This window comes from Procambarus clarkii, chromosome 52 (genome assembly GCF_040958095.1).
Source record: "Procambarus clarkii isolate CNS0578487 chromosome 52, FALCON_Pclarkii_2.0, whole genome shotgun sequence".
NCBI classification, from domain to species: Eukaryota; Metazoa; Arthropoda; class Malacostraca; order Decapoda; family Cambaridae; genus Procambarus; species Procambarus clarkii.
In genome coordinates, this window is record NC_091201.1 from 13,454,847 (window position 1) to 13,466,092 (window position 11,246).

The following is an 11,246-nucleotide window of genomic DNA, read 5'->3' on the forward strand; positions in this document are numbered from 1 at the left end:
GTATAATAATGTTCAAGTAAAGCATAGATAAATGCAACTAGGGTGCCGGCAGTATTTCACGGACCTAGGGCAAGGTAGGACTTCAGTGCGCTAGACCTATTGTGTTACCTCACTCAATAAAGTCCTGTGAACCAATCTAGTGTGTTCTCTACAGTTCCAAGTCAATGCCATCACCAATACTCCAGCCAACAAGTAACTAAGATGAACATATCCTAAATAGTATGTACGTAGGTGTGGAAAGCCTACATAGTCTAAACATTAGCTAGTCTGTTCGTGGGTGTAGGTATGTTAGCAGATCTGTACGTACGTGTGGCTATCTTAGGTAATTTGTACGTGGGTTTTGGAATTTTAGCTAGTCTTCACGTGAGTCTGGGTATCTAAGCGTCTCTGTACGTGGGTCTGGGTACCTTAGGTAATCTGTACGTGGGAGTGCAAATTTTAGTCAATCTGTACTTTGGTGTGGGTATCTTAGCTAGTCTGTACCTGGATGTGGGTATCTTAGCTGGTTTGTTCATGGTTGTGGGTATCTTAGGTAACCTGTACATGGGCCTGAGTATCTTAAGTAACCTGTACATGGGTGTGGGTATCTTAGTTAGTATGTACATGGGTGTGGGTATCATAGTTAGTATGTACATGGGTGTGGGTATCTTAGTTAGTATGTACATGGGTGTGGGTATCTTACCTAGTCTGTACATGGATGTGAATATCTTAGCTAGTCTGTATGTGGGTGTGAATATCTTACCTTGTCTGTACATGGGTGTGAATATCTTAGCTTGTCTGTACATGGGTGTGAATATCTTACCTAGTCTGTACATGGGTGTGAATATCTTACATAGTCTGTACATGGGTGTGAATATCTTAGCTAGTCTGTACATTGGTGTGAATATCTTAGCTAGTCTGTACATGGGTATGAATATCTTAGCTAGTATGTACATGGGGGTGAATATCTTAGCTAGTCTGTACATGGGGTGAATATCTTAGCTAGTCTGTACATGGGTATGAATATCTTAGCTAGTATGTACATGGGGGTGAATATCTTAGCTAGTCTGTACATGGGGGTGAATATCTTAGCTAGTCTGTACATGGGTGTGGGAATCTTAGCTATTCTGTTCGTGGTTGTGACTCTCTGCCTGACGATTGGTCGAAGTGGGTTTCCAGGTTTGTGGGTCGTAAAAGCTCCATGATTGAACTCTACAATAACAAATACACAATTTACTGCAATAGTTAAGAGTGTCGGGTTACAATTGAAAGATCTCGAGTTCGATTCCCTAATGAAAACAGAGTCGTTTGAGCAATATTTCATTTCACCTAATATCTCTGATCACGTTGCAGTGAATAGCCACATGAGAATTTGGCAACTGTTGTGGACTGTTCATGAGGAAGGTCTGAATATGACTGCCTTGTGAGGAACTCGACAACAGGCTACCTGTCTTCGTCGGTGGGGAATTAAAAAGATTAAAGAGAAGGAAAGTGAACAAGGCAGGCAGGTATGTCAGACACTTAGACCGTTCACCGTTCTAGTGTTCACAGTACACATTGGTACATGAGAGGTCTGTATTACGATCAGCCATCAAACGGGAATATGTCTAAGAAGATTAATTTGAGGGAGTTGCTCTCATTTCCCAGTAGAGAGATGGCTGCATAATCTCATGTCTGCGAGAGTGGTTAGTCCTTGAATTTTAAAAGCATCAAATGTTAAGGGGTTGGCACCTCCCCTGTGTGAGGGTAATGGTATTAGTTGGGTGTGTGAGCGGGGTGTTCGGGTAGAGTGCCAGACCCGGGGGACAAGCTGAGCACAGAGACACAGGTCGTTAGGAAGACTCAGGTAATGAACAGAGGAGAAACTTGGTTATTTCTAGCTATATAGAGATACCTTACTCCAGGATCTATCATAGAGTACACCGACACCCAGACTAACATATCGGAGGTCTGGGTGTACTGCCTCTTGATCACAGCCTCTGGTGAGTACTTTAAGGAGTCCTGACCGTCTGTGAGAACTCCTAATGGCCTCTGGGTAGTCCTTACTGCCTCTGGCCTCTGAAGAGTTCCTACTGCCTGTTGCAAGTCCTTTCTGCTTTTTGGGAATCCTCGCCACCTCTGAGGAGTTCTTGCTGTCTCTAGGAAGTCATTGCTACCTCTGGGTAGTTGTTACTGTTTCTAAGAAGTCCTTAACACATCCCGGAAGTCCTTACTACCTCTGGGGAGCCCTTACTACCTCTGGGTAGTCTTTACTATCTCTGGGTAGTCCTTACTGCCTCTGGGTAGTTGTTACTGTTTCTAAGAAGTCCTTAACACCTCTGGGGAGTCCTTACTGCCTCTAGGGAGTCCTTACTACCTCTGTAGAGTCAAATGTACTGTCGCTATGGAGTCCGCACTGCCTCTAGGAAGTACTTACTGCCTCTGGTGAGTACGTACTGTCTCAGGGGAGTACTTACTACCTCAGGGGAGTACTTACTACCTCTGGGGAGTACTTACTACCTCTGGGGAGTACTTACTACCTCTGGGGCAGTAAGTACTATCTGGGGCTATCTATCACTCTATCTAAAGGCCTCAGGCACTTCGAGCAATAGCGTCTGCTTATTTATTAGTGTCTTGAATCGTTTGGCATCTTCTCTTATTTCTTCCTTTCCTCTATCCTTCAGTGCTCTGATATTATCACTTGTCTCCTCTCTTTGATCTCTCCCCTTTGACTTTCCTTTGTGTGAGGGTTCCATGTTAACATCGTCTGGTCACTTTCAAACATCGTCTCATGCGAGGGTTCCATGTTAACATCGTCTCATGCGAGGGTTCCATGTTAACATCGTCTCATGCGAGGGTTCCATGTTAACATCGTCTCATGCGAGGGTTCCATGTTAACATCGTCTAGTCACTCTCAAACATCGTCTCATGCGAGGGTTCCATGTTAACATCGTCTCATGCGAGGGTTCCATGTTAACATCGTCTCATGCGAGGGTTCCATGTTAACATCGTCTGGTCACTCTCAAACATCGTCTCATGCGAGGGTTCCATGTTAACATCGTCTGGTCACTTTCAAACATTGTCTCATGCGAGGGTTCCATGTTAACATCGTCTCATGCGAGGGTTCCATGTTAACATCGTCTCATGCGAGGGTTCCATGTTAACATCGTCTAGTCACTCTCAAACATCGTCTCATGCGAGGGTTCCATGTTAACATCGTCTCATGCGAGGGTTCCATGTTAACATCGTCTCATGCGAGGGTTCCATGTTAACATCGTCTGGTCACTCTCAAACATCGTCTCATGCGAGGGTTCCATGTTAACATCGTCTCATGCGAGGGTTCCATGTTAACATCGTCTAGTCACTCTCAAACATCGTCTCATGCGAGGGTTCCATGTTAACATCGTCTCATGCGAGGGTTCCATGTTAACATCGTCTCATGCGAGGGTTCCATGTTAACATCGTCTGGTCACTCTCAAACATCGTCTCATGCGAGGGTTCCATGTTAACATCGTCTCATGCGAGGGTTCCATGTTAACATCGTCTGGTCACTCTCAAACATCGTCTCATGCGAGGGTTCCATGTTAACATCGTCTCATGCGAGGGTTCCATGTTAACATCGTCTCATGCGAGGGTTCCATGTTAACATCGTCTGGTCACTCTCAAACATCGTCTCATGCGAGGGTTCCATGTTAACATCGTCTCATGCGAGGGTTCCATGTTAACATCGTCTCATGCGAGGGTTCCATGTTAACATCGTCTAGTCACTCTCAAACATCGTCTCATGCGAGGGTTCCATGTTAACATCGTCTCATGCGAGGGTTCCATGTTAACATCGTCTCATGCGAGGGTTCCATGTTAACATCGTCTGGTCACTCTCAAACATCGTCTCATGCGAGGGTTCCATGTTAACATCGTCTCATGCGAGGGTTCCATGTTAACATCGTCTCATGCGAGGGTTCCATGTTAACATCGTCTGGTCACTCTCAAACATCGTCTCATGCGAGGGTTCCATGTTAACATCGTCTCATGCGAGGGTTCCATGTTAACATCGTCTCATGCGAGGGTTCCATGTTAACATCGTCTGGTCACTCTCAAACATCGTCTCATGCGAGGGATCCATGTTAACATCGTCTCATGCGAGGGTTCCATGTTAACATCGTCTGGTCACTTTCAAACATTGTCTCATGCGAGGGTTCCATGTTAACATTGTCTCATGCGAGGGTTCCATGTTAACATCGTCTCATGCGAGGGTTCCATGTTAACATCGTCTCATGCGAGGGTTGCATGTTAACATCGTCTGGTCACTCTCAAACATCGCCTGATATTGACCCAGCAACATCTATGTTTCATACCATTCTTTATTTTATCTGTTGAACATTCCATGTTGTTGTTGTTGTTTTAGATATAGCTACTCAGAACGAAATGTCCCTGTAGCACGGGCTATAGTGAGCCCGTAATTGATTTCGGTTTTCGCGATAACCTTATTACTGTGACATTTGAGTCAAAGTTTTAAATGGAGGTGGAGTTTCCTCCTTTTCTCTCGGTTTGTCTGTTGAACATTCCAGTCTGTGCCTTTATTTGTACCACCTGAGTGTGGTGAACATTTTGGCAAGTGTACTCACTTGCTAGTGAGTACACTAGCTAGATACACACTCACCTAGTTGTACTCACCTAGTGTGCTTCTTACACAATGTTAGGTGCTTAACTGGTATTGTTTTTATTAGTATTTTTATTATTGAACATATATATATTTATAAATGTGTGTACATTTGGTGCAATAATCAACATTGCTTAGGTCTGTCTCCCATTTGTCCATCTATCGATCCATCATCTATCTTTCAATTTATCTATCTATCCATCTATCCATCTATATATCCAGCTATCCATCGTATTTTCATCTAATATTCATCCATTTAAACATCTGCCCCCCTATTTCTCCATCAGTCCATCTATTTATCCATCTATTCAACTGTCCATTTATTTATCCTCTGTCCATTTATCTTTCCATCTATCTATCATATTATCTACAAATCTATGTACCCATATATTTATCCACCTGTCCCTTTATCTGTCCATCTATCTATCCAATTACCAATCCATCCATGCCTATTACTGGAACATCTATTTATCCATCAATCTTTTCATCTAACCATCTTTCCACCCAAATATAATTCTATCAATCTCTCTCTCCATATATTTATCTGTTCCATCTATCCATTCATTCTTCAATACATATATTACTCCATCCATCTATGAGTATGTTTGTCCATCTCACCACCTTTCTGTCTCTACATCTGTGAACCAATCTATCCATCTAGCTTTCTTTTCTATCTATCCATCTAGCTTCCTTTCTATCCCACTAGATTTATGTCTATACATCAATCTATCAATCTTTTCGTCCGTCTATCTACCCATATTTTAATCCATCTATCTATCCATATTTTCATCCATCTATCTATCCATCTAGTTTTCTATATATCTGCATTTCTCACATCTATCTATCTAGATCTGTCCATCTACGTATCCATATATCAATCCATCCTTATACTCACATATCTATCTATATATCCATCCATCTATCTATCCATCTATCATTTATCCATCTATCTACTGTCTGTATCTGTCTTAGTTTATTTTTTTCCCTCTGTCTCTTTTTTTGTCTATGTATTCCTCTATTTCTGTCACTGGCAGTGTACGTGTCTCTGTTTTACTACGTTGGGGGTAATAATAAAAAAAACAAGCAAGCCCACACCAGTGCGGCCACCTCTATCACACCTGCTATATCTACCACACCTGCCACCTCTACCACACCTGCCACCTCTATCACACCTGCTACCTCTACCACACCTGCCACCTCTACAACACCTGCCACCTCTATCATACCTGCCACCTCTACCACACCTGCCACCTCTATCACACCTGCCACCTCTATCACACCTGCCACCTCTACCACACCTGCCACCTCTATCACACCTGCTATATCTACCACACATGCTACCTCTACCACACCTGCCACCTCTACCACACATGCCACCTCTACCACACCTGCCACCTCTATCACACCTGCTATATCTACCACACATGCTACCTCTACCACACCTGCCACCTCTACAACACCTGCCACCTCTACCACACCTGCCACCTCTACCACACCTGCCACCTCTATCGCACCTGCTATATCTATCACACCTGCCACCTCTACCACACCTGCCACCTCTACCACTCCTGCCACCTCTATCACACCTGCTATATCTACCACACCTGCCACCTCTACCACACCTGCCACCTCTACAACACCTGCCACCTCTACCACACCTGCCACCTCTATCACACCTGCTATATCTACCACACCTGCTACCTCTACCACACCTGCCACCTCTACCACACCTGCCACCTCTATCACACCTGCTATATCTACCACACCTGCCACCTCTACCACACCTGCCACCTCTACAACACCTGCCACCTCTACCACACCTGCCACCTCTATCACACCTGCTATATCTACCACACCTGCTATATCTACCACACCTGCTACCTCTACCACACCTGCCACCTCTACAACACCTGCCACCTCTACCACACCTGCCACCTCTATCACACCTGCTATATCTACCACACCTGCCACCTCTACAACACCTGCCACCTCTATCACACCTGCCACTTCTACCACACCTGCTATATCTACCACACCTGCTACCTCTACCACACCTGCCACCTCTACAACACCTGCCACCTTACCACACATGCCATCTCTACCACACCTGCCACCTCTACCATACCTGTCACCTCTACCACACCTGCCACCTCTACCACACATACCACCTCTATCACACCTGCCACCTCTACCACACCTGCTATATCTACCACACCTGCTACCTCTACCACACCTGCCACCTCTACCACACCTGCCACCTCTACCACACATGCCACCTTACCACACATGCCACCTCTACCACACCTGCCACCTCTACCACACCTGCCACCTCTACCACACCTGCCACTCTACCATGCTTGCCACCTCTACCACACCTGCCACCTCTACCACACCTGCCACCTCTACCACACCTGCCACCTCTACCACACATGCCACCTCTATCACACCTGCCACCTCTACCACACCTGCTATATCTACCACACCTGCTACCTCTACCACACCTGCCACCTCTACCACACCTTCCACCTCTACCACACATGCAAGAAGTCGCCCAATGATGCCTCAAAGGCTAGGAGAGAGGGGCCCCGTCGTTACCTGAGAGGGGCCCCGTCGTCTCCTGAGAGGGGCCCCGTCGTCACCTGAGAGGGGCCCCGTCGTCACTTGAGAGGGGCCCCGTCGTCTCCTGAGAGGGGCCCTGTCGTCACCTGAGAGGGGCCCCGTCGTCTCCTGAGAGGGGCCCCATCGTCACCTGAGAGGGGCCCTGTCGTCACCTGAGAGGGGCCCCGTCGTCACCTGAGAGGGGCCCCGTCGTCACCTGAGAGGGGCCCCGTCGTCTCCTGAGAGGGGCCCCGTCGTCACCTGAGAGGGGCCCCGTCGTCTCCTGAGAGGGGACCCGTCGTCACCTGAGAGGGGCCCTGTCGTCACCTGAGAGGGGCCCCGTCGTCACCTGAGAGGAGCCCCGTCGTCACCTGAGAGGAGCCCCGTCGTCACCTGAGAGGGGCCCCGTCGTCTCCTGAGAGGGGCCCTGTCGTCTCCTGAGAGGGGCCCTGTCGTCTCCTGAGAGGGGCCCCGTCGTCACCTGAGAGGGGCTCCGTCGTCACCTGAGAGGGGCCCCGTCGTCACCTGAGAGGGGCCCCGTCGTCTCCTGAGAGGGGCCCTATCGTCTCCTGAGAGGGGCCCCGTCGTCTCCTGAGAGGGGCCCTGTCGTCTCCTGAGAGGGGCCCTGTCGTCTCCTGAGAGGGGCCCCGTCGTCACCTGAGAGGGGCCCCGTCGTCACCTGAGAGGGGCCCTGGCGTCACCTGAGAGGGGCCCCGTCGTCTCCTGAGAGGGGCCCTGTCGTCTCCTGAGAGGGGCCCTGTCGTCTCCTGAGAGGGGCCCAGTCGTCACCTGAGAGGGGCCCCGTCGTCACCTGAGAGGGGCCCCGTCGTCTCGTGAGAGGGGCCCCGTGGTCACCTGAGAGGGGATCTGTCGTCACCTGAGAGGGGCCCCGTCGTCACCTGAGAGGGGCCCCGTCGTCACCTGAGAGGGGCCCCGTTGTCACCTGAGAGGGGCCCTGTCGTCTCCTGAGAGGGGCCCCGTTGTCACCTGAGAGGGGCCCCGTTGTCACCTGAGAGGGGCCCCGTCGTCACCTGAGAGGGGCCCTGTCGTTACCTGAGAGGGGCCCCGTCGTCACCTGAGAGGGGCCCCGTTGTCACCTGAGAGGGGCCCCGTCGTCACCTGAGAGGGGCCCCGTTGTCACCTGAGAGGGGCCCCGTCGTCACCTGAGAGGGGCCCCGTTGTCACCTGAGAGGGGCCCCGTCGTCACCTGAGAGGGGCCCCGTCGTCACCTGAGAGGGGCCCCATTGTTACCTGAGAGGGGCCCCGTTGTCACCTGAGAGGGGTCCCATCGTCAAGAATGAGGGCTCACCGGAGTGGGCCCTCAACTCAACACACAACTGTTGTGATGTGTTCCCATAACCACTCAGGTCACAGGTGTTTCTCTCCTTTGTGTACTCGGGTGACCTGCCATCGACCCTCAGCTCATTAGTATCTCCCACTCAGCTCTGGGTAACACAGCAGTAACGGTAGTTGGGTAAATGTGTCTCCTCTCTTATATAAGTTCCCTGAGGCTACATGAAAGAATTTCTAAATTAATTGACATTTAATACACAAAAAGAATGCAAGAGTGCTGAATGAGGTGACGTCCTTAAGTCAACCCCTCAGTGTTCTACGGCGGTCTTACGCTGTTATTTGTGTCAATTACCTTTATTAATATCTGTGCAAGTAAACACATTCGTATATACCGGAATGGGTTTCCGGTCTAGAAATGTATATATTTATATGTCACAATCAATTATACTAACATACATTTATACGTAAATATATCCATAATTATATTTATCAATCATTACATAAGAAATACCTTGGTTGTCTAATGTAACAGCTTCCCACAGCTGGTATGATCAAGTTCAGCAAAATTGCTGGTGGTAAGATATCATTCAGTCCTACAATACCATATAATTTGCACAAACACAGGGATGGTAAACATATCAAAATAAAATAACAATCCTTTTGACAAACACTATTTACTCTTAGACGCTTATTGTGAGGATTTCCTACTCAGTACACTTGTCTCTTTTCTCTAATCACGTTGGGTCAGGCTGCATGTTAGTGTGGCATTCACCAATATTAAATGAACAAATCCACAAGGGCCGTGACGAGGATTCGAACCTGCGTCCGGGAGCATCCCAGACTCAGTAACCCATGTGTGTTGCTGAGCCACAGCAACCTTCCCTGGCAACCTCCCTCCCTGTCTCGTAGTCTTCCCCACCATTCCCCCGTCCCCCATCACTTTGTCCTCCCCCACTCCACCGTCCCCTCGTCCCCTCAACCATTCCTCACTCCCACGTCCCCTCATCCTCCAAACCATTCCCCACTCCCACTCTCCCGACCCCTCGTCCTCCCCACCATCTCCCACTCCCCTGTCCCCTTGTCTTCCCCCCTATTCTCCTTTTCCTTGTCCCCTCGTCCTCCCCACCATTCCCCACTCCCATCCCATTGTACTCCCCTCCATTCCCCACTTCCTTGTCTAATGCATTCCCACATGATCTGATGTTCCCATCAGAAAATTAGGAACATCAATTGATCTGATGTTCCTATCACTGAAATATAAGAAAACCAGTTAAAAAACGAAATGAAAAAAAATGAAAAAATAAAAAATAAACTATACACGTGAAATGAACGGTATGGTAAACAACACAGCTCAGTTCCAACAAAATCACACAAAATAATTAAATCAAAATGAAAATAAATCGAAATCTATGAAAATTTAATTTGTCAATGAAATCAGAAACATTGAAATGGATTGGTAAAATATTTAGCGTAACGTGTGTTAACATGCTCTTACATGCAACAGATGGTGCTGTTGTTTTTTTTAATCATGTTTTTACCTGTCTCAGGTGTGGCCTCTATATTTATTCTCACGAAACGAACGGTATGGTAAACAACACAGCTCAATTTCAACGCAATGTCACACAAAATAGTTAAATCAAATTGAAAATAAATCAAAATCTATGAAAATTCAATTTGTCAATGCATTCGGAAACATTTAACTGGAATTGTAACCAATTTAGTATAGCGTGTGTTGCTCTTACGTGCAACAGATGGTGCTGTTTCTTAAAAAGAAGAAGGTTTTTACCTGTCACAGGTGTGGCATCTATACTTATACTTACGAAGTTAATGGTATTGTAAACAAGACAGCTCAATTCCAACATAATGTTACACAAAATAATTAAATCAAAATGAAAATAAATAAAAAACTATGCAAATTCAATTTATCAATGTAATTGGTAAAACTGAAATTGAATCGTAACACATTTAGTATAGCGTGTTACTATTACGTGCAACAGATGGCGCTGTTTTCTTAAAAAAAAGCATGTTTTTACCTGTCACAGGTGAGACATGTATATAGTAGATATATAAAAACACGCGCCTATTCGAATGCAAGGTTGTGTCAAAATTTCAAAGCAATCGGTAAAGAGGTTTCGAAGATTGCCGTCAGATGAAAAACACAGTTTAAAAAAAATCATGTTTTTTCCCCGTCACAGACGTGACATATAAATAGTATGTATATAAAAATCTGCTCGGATGCGAATGGAACATTGTATGAAAATTTCAAAACAATCGATGAAGAACTTGCAGATATTAGCGATTTTGAACAAACGAACATTGCCATTTTTATTTATATAGAATAAATAAAAAATACAAATAAAATGTCTCACATTTGGGCAGCAGATAGTTGCTACTGAAAATTGTCCTTATTGTGGCTGTTTATAATGTGGTTGACAGAGCTACCATCCCCTGCTCTAGGGGTCGGACAGAACTCCGACCCCTAGAGCAGGATCTAGTCTCTAGAAGATCTGTTGTCTAGATCTAGAACAATGATCTGTTCTCTCTCTCTCCCTCTCGTAGTCCTTTTTGTTCCTCTTCCAGTTTCCAGTAATCACCCTCACCGATCAATTATCCCACTTTCATAGCTCCTCATCTTCCCTTCCAATGTATCAAATAATCTACCTATATTATCTAATTACTTTTTCAAAATTCTTATTCAATATTACCTATTCCCTCTCTTTTCTCTGGTCCCTTCTTT

General features: G+C 46.5%; 1 protein-coding gene across 1 annotated transcript; it reads right to left on the reverse strand.

Annotated features, from left to right (window-relative positions):
• Positions 1 to 1,101: 1,101 nt before the first annotated feature.
• Positions 1,102 to 6,709, reverse strand: LOC138352124 (ovarian abundant message protein-like). Its single transcript, XM_069304385.1, has 2 exons — positions 5,714 to 6,709; positions 1,102 to 1,191 (listed from the first exon to the last, which is right to left on the reverse strand). Exons 1-2 carry the CDS (start codon positions 6,707 to 6,709, stop codon positions 1,102 to 1,104), a joined length of 1,086 nt encoding a protein of 361 aa, XP_069160486.1.
• Between the last annotated feature and the right edge of the window lie 4,537 nt (positions 6,710 to 11,246).